At 43.2% G+C, this 12,120-nt stretch overlaps 1 protein-coding gene across 1 annotated transcript; it reads left to right on the plus strand.

Annotated features, from left to right (window-relative positions):
* The first annotated feature begins 656 nt into the window (after positions 1 to 656).
* Positions 657 to 10,123, plus strand: LOC124778004 (defensin-1-like). Its single transcript, XM_047253577.1, has 2 exons — positions 657 to 758; positions 9,955 to 10,123. The coding sequence occupies exons 1-2, from the start codon at positions 689 to 691 to the stop codon at positions 10,119 to 10,121; spliced, it is 237 nt and encodes a 78-aa protein (XP_047109533.1). The 5' UTR covers positions 657 to 688; the 3' UTR covers positions 10,122 to 10,123.
* The last annotated feature ends 1,997 nt before the right edge of the window (positions 10,124 to 12,120 follow it).

Consider the following 12,120-nt stretch of genomic DNA (forward strand, 5'->3'; position numbering starts at 1 on the left):
TGGTGGATTGCGGAGTATGTATGTATATGTAGATGCAGATGTAGAAGATAGCTCAGCAGATAAGAGCATGGCTCACGAAAGGCAAATTTCCTGATTCGACTCTCGATCCGGTGCACCAGGTTTAACATCTCAGCAAATTTCATTGAGCGTAGTGGTTGGAAATACAAGCTTCTGGTTCTGCACTGTACTATAAATAACTGCAGAGAAAAACTCGGCGACTAAACTTGGATTTTTTTAATAAGGCGTGTTACGCAGTAATGTAGAACAATAATCTCAGGAAGTAAAGGAGAAAAGATGCGCCATTTTCCTTTTTTCTCCTTCCTCCAGTGCCAAATATTTGCAACATGACAGTCACAAATACTGCTATTTCCTACCAATTACTCACTTTATGAGTTTTTACTGTCGGTGATTCTCCAGCTTTGTTCGGAAAAATTAGGTTCGTAAGACGTGCCGAGAAGTTCCCGTGCAGCCTCGTTGCGTAGCTTCCTTTGTAAACAGACAATGTGCACTTCACAAGCAGGTGACGCTGCAGCACAGGATACTGCTAATTGCTTTTTGTTTGCACTGTCTGAGGCGGCTGGGAAGCACCGAGCCCGACTGTGGACGCTATATATGTCGCCGCACGGCACAGAGCAGCATGGTCCACGTACGCCGCTGAGACATACATCTCCTGTGAGACGACAGCACCATGAAGACATCGACGCTCGCCTTCCTGTTCGCTCTGCTTGCCGTTGCCAGCGTGGCATCTTCTTCCGCAGGTGAGACAACCTTCATATTTGCAGTATTCGGAACGTCGTATCTGACTCTTGGTGTTGCGACGAACGATTTCGTTCTTGTTCTGTTTTGGATGTATTTTCCCATATTCTCTACACTTACATACGTACTCTACAAGCTGAATCCAGTATATGGCGGAGGAATTATTTAGGAAGAACGCAGCTAGTCATAAATACCAATACAAATGGTGCACTTCGCTGCCATGAGAAGTTCAGATGGCTGCTACATTTCAAACGTATTTATTTGAAGCTAAACATAATGGCACAAAACCTGTCATGGCAATGTAATAAACCATTTCTCGCAAGTATTTGTGACTAGTTGCCGTTACCCTCATCACTCTTTAACCGAACGTCAGCCACAGACTTCAAACATATCCAACATGGTAAAATAACATTCAATTTTTTCGTGTGCCATCTTGAAATAGTCCTTCTCATGCGTGTTTAAGGAAGGGTGCTACTTGTAATCTCCTTGTATACCATACCTCGAGCAAAGTAACTGAAAACAATCGTGCACTTTACACCAAGGAATCTTCCTTTAGTTTGACGTACTGCTAATACGTCACTTGAAGATGACCATTTCACCGAAACTGCTTATGAGTAAATATTTATTACAGCATGTTTTGATGGTTCCATGATGTCGTCTTTTAAAAACATCATGACGGGTTGAACTAAATGGATAGTTTCTCGAAATGAAGTAATAAAACAAACACCAAGCAAAAGTAAAGCACAGGTAATGGGGTGTGTGTATGTGTGAAATCTTATGGGACTCAACTGCTAAGGTCATCAGTCCCTACGCCTACACACGACTTAACCTAAATTATCCTAAGGACAATCACGCACACTCATGCCCGAGGGAGGACTCGAACCTCCGCCGGAACCAGCCGCACAGTCCATGACTGCAGCGTCTTGATCGCTCGGCTACTCCCGCGCGGCACAGGTAATGAAATGTAGTCGAGTTAAATACCGTGGGAATTTGATCAGGAAGTGGGAAGCTAAGAGCAGACTACGAGTCTTACTGACTGGGCAGCAAAATAATTAATCGTGGCCGAAATAGAGTGGATGCAAACGCAGTCTGGAAATATCGAGGAAAATGGTCCTGAAAAAGTGAAAATTGTTATAATTAAACATACATTTAAACGTTAGCAAGTAAGTTTTTCTGAACGTAATTGTCTGGAGTGTAGCTCTGAACACAAATGAAAAACGGACGATAAACAGTACAAAAAAGAAGAGAGCAGATATGTTTGAAATGTTGCGCAACAGAATGATTGCGACCGTTAGATGCGTTGGTCGAAGAACTAATGACTAAATACTAAATCGATTTGGGTAAAAAAGAAATTTGCGGCACAACTTGACTAAAAGAAGGCCTCAGTTGATACACCCTGGGGCACCAAGGCATCGTCAGTTTTGTAATGGAAGTAGGTGAACTAAAAATTGTGGATGAAGTCTCCGTTACCAACACAGCAAGCCTGTTGAAATAGGTGCAGGTCGCAGTAGCAATGGAGAAGGGGCTTGCAGAGGATAAACTGTCATGGAGAGCTGAAGCCAAACTGTAAATTACGTGAACTACTAATATTGCGTCCATCAAAAATCTGCGAAAAAAGTGATAACGAGGAAATTAGTGTGTTATTGTCTACAGTCTCATGCTCCATTCCATAAAGGGATTTTAGTAAAATTTTTTTTTAGCTGTTTAAAAGCTGCTCGCACTTGAAAGACTCATTCCGTAATGTTTAATCCCTGTACATTTTTTACCGATTTTCAACTTTCCTTTATTAAAAATATGAGTTACCTCAGCTCATGACTGCTTAAAATATACACTGGCGAAAAAAAAAAAATCGCAGCACCGAAAGAGAGTTGGTAGGTGTGTTTCTACATCTGAAAGATGATGGGTATTCAAATTTCGCACCAGTTAGTTACTTAGTTACTTTCAAGTTCCATGGATCATTTTTCGCGATAAATCGTCATGATGTGGAACGAGTCATTTTACATTCATATTGCGAATTAAATTGTACATCTATTTGTACTCTAAACGTCACCATATAATTTTTTCCCCGAAATGAAAACATGATATAAAATTTGAGTTAGCAGTTCCTACCCACCTCCTTTTACACGTCAGAAACATAGAAATTCTTCTACAGAATAGAAGGAGTTGTGAAGGAGAAACTTTTTCAATTTATTTTCAAATTTTACCTTGCTGTCTGTTAGACATTTTATATCACTGGGTAATTTTTGTTGCAGCGTTGTGCACCTCTTTCTGTGCTAAAGACAACCTTAATGCTGAGTAATGAATGTCATTTTTTCTTCTAGTATTGTAGTTATGTACCTTATTGCTCCTTTCGAACAGCAGTGGATTATTTACAACAAACTTCGTGAGGGAATAAATATACTGTGAAGCAGTAGTTAGAATGCCGAACTCCTTAGACAGATGTCTACAAGATGATCACGGGTGAGCACCACATATTACTCTTATACCACGTTTTTAGGGCCATGAAGACCTTCTTTCTCAAAGATGAGTTACCTAAAACATTATTCCATATGACGTTACTGAATTAAAATAAGCAAAATATCTCAAGTTATTGATTTCCTTCTCCCCAAAATTTGCTATAATTCGAAGTTCAAATGTGGCTGAACTAAATTGTTTTAGGAGATCCAATTTAAATTCTCATCAATATGGACACCTAAGGATTTTAAAGTTTCGACCCTATGTATTACTTCATCACCATGTGCTACACTTATCACTGGTGCTGTACCCCTGGTGGTCCAGAAACGAATATGATGTGTCTTTGTGAGATTCAGGGTGAGACCATTCGCAGAGAACCAATCAATGATACTTTTGAGAACTTTGTCCACCATTTCTCCCATTTCTGTATTTATACTGGGAGTGATTACAATACTGGTATCATCTGCAAAAAGAACTAATTCTGCTTGTTGTATATTAGACGGTAGATCATTTACATAGATGAGAAAAAGTAGTGTACCTACGACTGAGCCTTGGGGAATCCCATACGTGATTTCTCCTCAGTCAGAATTATGTTCCTGGATTCTGTTGGTTGGATTACTACTAAGTACAACTTTCTGCATTCTTTTGGTTGAGTATGACATGATCCATTTTTCGGCTATACCATCAACCCCATTGAACTTCAATTTATCTAGGAGTGTACTATGATTCACACAATCAAATGCCTTGTATAGGTCACAGAAATACCTACCGGTGCTATTTTGTTATTTAATGCTTGTAATATCTGGTGTGTGAACATGTAAATGGCACCCTCAGTAGAGCAACGCTTCTGAAACCCAAACTGCAGATAATATTGTTGCCAAGGAGAAATACTATTCCAGAATACATCACCTACTTAAAAAAGTTTATGAAATTATGTCAGCAGTGAAACAGGTCTGTAGTTACTGACGTCTCTCTTATCACCTTTCTTAAAGAGGGCTTTGACAACGGTGTATTTTAGTATCTCTGGAAAAATGCCTTGCGTTAGTGATGCATTACATATTTCGGACAATAGCGGACTTATCATATGGGGATAAATCTTTATTGCTCTATTGGAAACACCAACAAAACCAGAAGAGCTGCCTCGCGGGGTAGCCGAGCGGTCTAGGCCCCTTCCCACGGCTCGCACGGCTGCCCCCGTCGGAAGTTCGAATCCTCCCTGGGGCATGGGTGTGTGTGTTGTCCTTAGCGTAAGTTTAGCTTAAGTTAGATTAAGTAGTGTGTAGTGTGTAAGCCTAGGGACCAATGGCCTCAGCAGTTTGGTCCCATAATACCTTACCACAAATTTCCAATTTTTTTTTTCCAGAAGAGCTTTTATTCTTGAGAGAATGTATGATCCCCTTAACTTCAGAAATAGAAGTTGGTGGTACATTCATATGATGTAATTTTATGAGAGTTACTTCTTCAACATATTGCTGTGATCTTTCTCTTGAACTGTTGGTCCCTATGCTTTTTACTATGTTTAAGAAATGATTATTAAATACATTTACTACATGTGACTTGTCATTTATAACCCTTCCATTCAACTCAATAGTAATGTTATCCTCTTCTGTGGTTGATTGTTCTGTCTCTTGCTTCACTGTATTCCACAATGACTTTGTTGTCAGACGTACTGATTTCTGACATTGTGTGCATGTTTCTTGATTTTTTTAATAACTAATCATAGTAATTTTGAGTAGTTTTTGTAATGCGCAACTACTGCAGTGTGTCTACTTAAAATCTTGCCAAAAGATACATTTCCCTTCTCCTTTCACAAGATACTGTAATCCCCTTAGTGATCTATGGTTTTTTACATGGCTGTTTAATGTTCCTTCTAATTAGCTTATGTAGAAAGCTATTTCCAAATACTGATATCAGTTTATCATGGAATAGCTTAAATTTTATATTGGCACTCGGTTCTTTATAAATTTCATCCCAGGTTGTTTCTTGCAAACTACTCTTAAAAACATTTGCCCTGCAGTCATTAAGGACTCTAACTGACATCCAATGAGGTATATCCACACTGGAAGGCACTATGTCATTTATCCTGCCTAACTGTGCATCATATCAGAGAGAGCATTTGTTACTGGGTAAACAGTTACTTTCTTGCTTTGTGCCTCATCAGAGAAAACAATCAATTAGGGACCTACTGTGTTTATTCACCTGTGTTGGAAAGTTAACTACTGAGAGCAAATTGTAGGATCGAAATAAGGTTTCCAGGTCATTTTTCCCATCAGAATCCTTTAGAAAATCTGCATTGAAGTCACCACAGACAATTAACTGCTTGCTGATGTCTGACAGACAGCGCAGCTAAGAATCCAGGTTCCTCATAAATAATTCAATATTTCCCAGTGGGGATCTGTATATTGTTGCAATTAAAAGTGAACAGTTTTTCAGCATTAATTCACAAGCACACACTTCTATGTGCTGATCACTACAAAATCTACTTATGTCAATGCCTTTGAACTTGGGTTCAGTCTTAATATATGCAACAACTCCTCCTTTTCGCCGGCCGGTGTGGCCCTGCGGTTCTAGGCGCTTCAGTCTGGAACCGCGTGACCGCTACGGTCGCAGGTTCGAATCCTGCCTCGGGCATGGATGTGTGTGATGTCCTTAGGTTAGTTAGGTGTAAGTAGTTCTAAGTTCTAGGGGACTGATGACCACAGATGTTAAGTCCCATAGTGCTCAGAGCCATTTGAACCATTTTTTTCCTCCTTTTCCCATATCAGTTCTGCATGAGTAAGCTGCTAGACTGTAATCTTCTATATGTAACTTATCTAACCCTGTGGTTATGAGGTACTCAGACAGGCACAGGATATATATCGGCAAGACGCTCTTGTACCTTACTACTACATCCTCTCTAATATTTTGGTGGAATAAATTAACCTTACTTTTCTGTACTTTCTTCTGGGGCTCTTCTGCTATAGTGACTTCTTTCAAAACAGGGTGTCTGAAACTTGATTATAACCTAAAGAAGGTGTCCCTATGACACCGGTAACTACAGGGATCTGGCATTGTGTGATGGTGCCCCCCTGTACATGTGCTACAGGAAGTTCAGCCAACCTATCATTCCCCCTCCTATTCAGGAGCAGGCCATATCTAGCATAACCCGAATTGAAGCAACGGGCACTGCACTCAAATGAGAATTCATTTCAGTCATCAGTAACCCGCTCGACTCAGAGTTAACACGGCTCACGGCAGTATCAACCCAGGGCTGGTCATGGCGCTGCAGGATCTCCATGAAACTAACATTTGTGTCTGCGGTTGCTATTCCTATTTCATCCAGGTCACCCCTAGTGCTGTAATTACTGTTCGTAACCAGGCTATTTTCTACTCCACCTACTATAATGACATGTTTCTCTTTGCCAAAACCTTTGCACAATTTTCCTATGTCCTCTGTCACCTGGATAAAGCTAGCACTTGGCTTCACAATACTTGTGACCCGGTACCCTGTTCCTAGCTTTTCCTACACCATCTGGCTACACCCCTCTCATGACTAATACCTAGCAGCAGATCTTCCTACTCTCTTTTGGTACCGACCTACGCTGAGTTTCTTGGCTAGAAGCCTGCTGCACCCTACTGTGACCTCCGTGTGTATGAGGCTCTTCCCCTCCTACTTCAGGTAACAAGCCAAATTTATTCGATATTGATAGCTCAAATGCAAAAGAAATTGATGAGCACTTCCCCTTTCGCGCATTGCTTGTTACCTTTACCCAGTTCCCACGACCTTTTTTCTCCTTCAGCCCATCAAGTTCCAATTTCGCACGATCTAATTCAGCCTGAAGAGCACAAATCTTTGCCTCCTTTTCAGAGATTCTCTTGTCTTTTTCTGCAGAGCTTACAGTTCCATGGGAGAGCCTCACTGAGTTCCCCATTCAGTTTCCCACTAAAATAATCCCAGTGAAATTCCATCCCACAGTCCACACATACCACCTCCTCTCCGACAACCCTACGGCAACATCCAGACTTATCACGCATTACAAGACAGATTACACGCTTAAAAACAGAATTAAATCACTTAACACGCTTCACACTACACGAATGTTTGTTATTTATGAGCAGCAAAAATTGGGTCTACCGTTTAGCGTTTGAGGTGTTCTATAGAACGTAAAACGCTATTTATTTTCGCTTACAGTCGCATAAAGGTGGCGCTAGTAGCACCACTATAAGGATGCAAATCACGTTTGCTTTAATTACAAACTGTAATGGTTGTTAGCGTTAGTTAACTCGGAAATTGGAAATGATGAGCTGATGTAATTCAAGAAGGCCTTTAAGGCGACAAGGACCCATTATCAACACCTCACTAAGTTGGAACGAGGTCGTGTGTGTGTGACGAGGCCCTCCCGTCGGGTAGACCGTTCGCCTGGTGCAAGTCTTTCGATTTGACGCCACTTCGGCGACTTGCGCGTCGATGGGGATGAAATGATGATGATTAGGACAACACAACACCCAGTCCCTGAGCGGAGAAAATCTCCGACCCAACCGGGAATCGAACCCGGGCCGTTTGGATTGACAGTCTGTCGCGCTGACCACTCAGCTACCGGGGGCGGACTAAAACGAGGTCGTGTATTAGGGGTACGAGAAGGTGAATGTTCCGTCTGCGACATTGGAGAAAGTCGTAGCGGGAATGTGGCGACTGTACATGACTGCTTGTAGCGATGAACATGAGAATGTACGGTGGCAAGAACGCCAGGTTCCGGACGGCCACGTGGCACTACCGAGAGGGTAGCCCATGGTGTTCGACATATGGCCCCGTCGCATCGTACTGCATCTGCGGCCACAATTTGAGGAGCGGTTGGCATGACAGTGACAGAACGAACTCTTATAAATCGGTTATTTCAAGGACAGCACCGAGCTTGCATTCTACTGATACCAAACCACCGCCATTTGCGACTGCAGTGATGTCAAGAGAGAGCTCACTAAAGGGCAGGATTGAGATATGTTGTGTTTCCTGATGAAAGCTGGTTCAACCTCGGTGGCAGTGATGGCCGAGTGCTGTTTAGAAGGAGGTTAGTTGAGAGCCTGCAGAGTCGGCATGTGTGGCCGAGCTGTTCTAGGCAGTTCAGTCCGGAACTGCGTGACTACTTCGGTCGCAGGTTCGAATCCTGCCTCGGGCATGGATGTGTGTGACGTCCTTAGGTTAGTTAGGTTTATGTAGTTCTAAGTTCTAGGGGATTGATGACCTCAGATGTTAAGTCCCATAGTGGTCAGAGCCATTTGAACCATTTTTTAAGCCCCTGCAACCAACTTGTCCGCGTGCTAGACACACTGCACCTACATGTCGAGTTATGGCCTATGGTGCTATTTCGTATGACAGCAGGAATACTTTCATGGGTATCTCACGCACCCCGATTGCAAATTTGAGCCTCAGTCTGGTGATTCGACCTGTTATGTTTGCATTGATGAACAACATTCCAGGGGGTATTTTCCGAAAGGTTAACGCTTTCCACATACAGTGTCTACATGTTGCCTTGGCTTGCTTGATCACCACATCAGTTTCCAGTCGAGCACATATGGGACAACATCGGACAACAACTCTAAAGTCATCCACAAACAGCACTGACGTCTCTGTAGTGCAATAAACATGGAACTCCGTCCCACAAACTGACATCCGCCACCTGTAAAACACGATGCACGCAAGTCTGCACTGTGGTGATTACACAGGTTATTAATATGTACCACCATTTCCATTTGCAATGGCTAATCTCGTGCTCACATTACCCTGTCATCTTACAATGATAATCACTTAAATATGCTATCTAGACAAATGTCTCCTCGAAATTTTATTACTCTCCCTGAATTCTAGTTTACTGTTTTTTTTTTCTTTTTTTTCTCTTTTCTTTTTACATCGGTGTATCGGTGTGATCTAAAAGGACATGATGTGATCTAACAACCTAGAAGGTTTTATTTTCAATGTCCTTGAAAATTTGTAAGCAGATTTTCGTGGATGGTATGTATCTTCGAGTGTCTGCCAGTTCAGGCTTTTCAGTTCCTCTGTGACACTCTCTCATAGTTAAAACAAATCTGTGGTAATTTGTGTTGTCCATCTTCGTATACGTTCTACATCCCACGCACTTGAGTGACATTCTAGGATGTTTCATAGGACATTTGTAAGCCATCTCCTTTGCATTCAGAGGGCATTTTCCTAGTGTCATAGCAATGAACCGCAGTCTGTCACTTGCGTTACTTCCTACTGAACCTATGTGTCCTTTCAATTGTACATCTACGTTGTTGCCCAGCTAAGCCTAATCATACTTCAGGTAAAAGATAAGACAAACAAATTTTAATTGGTCGTCTACAGCTATTACTGGGTTCAAATGGTTCAAATGGCTCTAAGCACTATGGGACTTAACATCTGAGGTCATCAGTCCCCTACACTTATAACTACTTAAACTTAACTAATCTAAGGACATCAGACTTATCCATGCCCGAGGGAGGATTCGAAACTGCGACCGTAGCAGCAGCGCGGTTCCGGACTGAAGCGCCTAGAACCGCTCCGCCACAGCGGCCGGCTATTACTGGGAAAAGGAAAGCTCAACTTCAAAAATCTAACATATGACTCGAAGAGTAGTTGATAAATATTAGGATCACGTAATTGAAGCTCTACACAAATGATCATATTTTTGTGCTCTTCTTTGAAGGCGGTTGTGACTTTCTGTTGATAATATGTTAAGTACCTGCTACTAATCATTCTGTTGTCCTTTCCAGCACCAGTGGAGGAGGAGCACCACGGCGACCGCCACGTGCGCTTCACGTGTGACGCGCTGAGCGCCTTTGGGGTGGCAGACTCGGCGTGCGCCGTCCACTGTATCGCGATGAACAAAGGCTACAAGGGCGGACACTGCAAAGAGGGCGTCTGCCACTGCCGCAAGTAGGAGTCCACCAGCAGTGGAAAACCGCCGCTGATCAATCGCTAACATGCCTGCTTCGCCAATAAACTGTCCAAAACTGTACTACAGGCTTGCTGTAAATATCTGTTCCTTCTTATGTGCAACACTCTTGTAATGAACTAATACAAATAAAGATCATACGTGAGGGTAGCTGATGTTTCATTAGTATATCTGCAAGACAGACACCATTAATATACACTACTGGCCAACAAAATTGCTACACCACGAAGATGACGTGCTACAGACGCGAAATTTAACCAACAGGAAGAAGATGCTGTGATATGCAAATGATTAGCTTTTCAGAGAATTCACACAAGGTTGGCGCCGTTGGCGACACCTACAACGTGCTGACATGAGGAAAGTTTCCAACCGATTTCACATACACAAACAACAATTGACCGGCGTTGTCTGGTGGAACGTTGTTGTGATGCCTCGTGTAAGGAGGAGAAATGCGTACCATCACGACTTTGATAAAGGTCGAATTGTAGCCTATCGCGATTGCGGTTTATCGTATCGCGACATTGCTGCTCGCGTTGGCCGAGATCCAATCACTGTTGGAGTCGGTGGGTTCAGGAAGATAATACCGAACGCCGTGCTGGATCCCAACGGCCTCGTATCACTACCAGTCGAGATGACAGGCATCTTAACCGCATAGCTATAACGGATCGTGCAGCCACGTCTCGATCCCTGAGTCAACAGATGGGGACATTTTCAAGACAATAACCATCTGCACGCACAGTTCGACGACGTTTGCAGCAGCATGGACTATCAGCTCGGAGACCATGGCTGCAGTTACCCTTGACGCTAAATCACAGACAGGAGCGCCTGCGAAGGTGTACTCAACGACGAACCTGGGTGCACGAATGGCACAACGTCATTTTTTTCGGATGAATCCAGGTTCTGTTTACAGCATCATGATGGTCGCGTCCGTGTTTGGCGACATCGCGGTGAACGCACATTGGAAGCGTGTATTCGTCATCGCAATACTGGCCTATCACCCGGCGTGATAGTATGGGGTGCCATTGGTTACACGTCTCGGTCACCTCTTGTTCGCATTGACGGCTTTGAACAGTGGACGTTACATTTCAGATGTGTGACGACCCGTGGCTCTACCCATCATTCGATCCCTGGGAAACACTACATTTCAGCAGGATAATGAACGACCGCATGTTGCAGGTCCTGTACGGGCCTTTCTGGATACAGAAAATGTTCGACTGATGCTCTGGCCAGCACATTCTCCAGATGTCTCACCAATTGAAAACGTCCGGTCAATGGTGGCCGAGCAACTGGCTCGTCACAATACGCCAGTCACTACTCTAGATGAACTGTGGTGTCGTGTTGAAGCTGCATGGGCAGCTGTACCTGTACACGCCATCCAAGCTCTGTTTGACTCAATGCCCAGGCGTATCAAGGCCGTTATTACGGCCAGAGGGGGTTGTTCTGGGTACTGATTTCTCAGGATCGATGCACCCAAATTGCGTGAAACTGTAATCACATCTCAGTTCTAGTATAATATATTTGTCCAATCAATGCCTGTTTATCAACTGCATTTATTCTTGATGTAGCAATTTTAATGGCCAGTGGTGTTTTTCTTCAATGTACAAAGCCAAAAAGCAGACTGTGTTACCTCGAAATGCAAGTCGATTAAAGATAGGGTCGCAAGAAGTGATGAAGCAGTCTCTACTCTTGAGCCTGCCACCTACCCAAGTTACTAAATACACAATAGTCCTCTTCGGTGCATTGCTATGACACTAGGTTCAAATGGCTCTGAGCACTATGGGACTTAACGTCTGAGGTCACCAGTTCCCTAGAACTTAGAACTGCTTAAACCTAACTATCTAAGGACATCACACACATCCATGCCCGAGGCAGGATTCGAACCTGCGACCGTAGCGGTCGCGCGGTTCCAGACTGAAGGAACTAGAACCGATCGGCCACATCGGCCGGCTATGACACTAGAAAAATGCCGTCTGAATACAAGGGA

This window comes from Schistocerca piceifrons, chromosome 2 (genome assembly GCF_021461385.2).
Source record: "Schistocerca piceifrons isolate TAMUIC-IGC-003096 chromosome 2, iqSchPice1.1, whole genome shotgun sequence".
Taxonomy (NCBI): domain Eukaryota; kingdom Metazoa; phylum Arthropoda; class Insecta; order Orthoptera; family Acrididae; genus Schistocerca; species Schistocerca piceifrons.

Bases quoted from the DNA above. Each gene is read 5' to 3' on its own strand.
- LOC124778004 (XM_047253577.1), top strand. From the start codon at position 689: ATGAAGACATCGACGCTCGCCTTCCTGTTCGCTCTGCTTGCCGTTGCC. The intron at 759-9,954 runs GTGAGACAACCT...TGTCCTTTCCAG, and splicing joins CGTGGCATCTTCTTCCGCAG to CACCAGTGGAGGAGGAGCAC.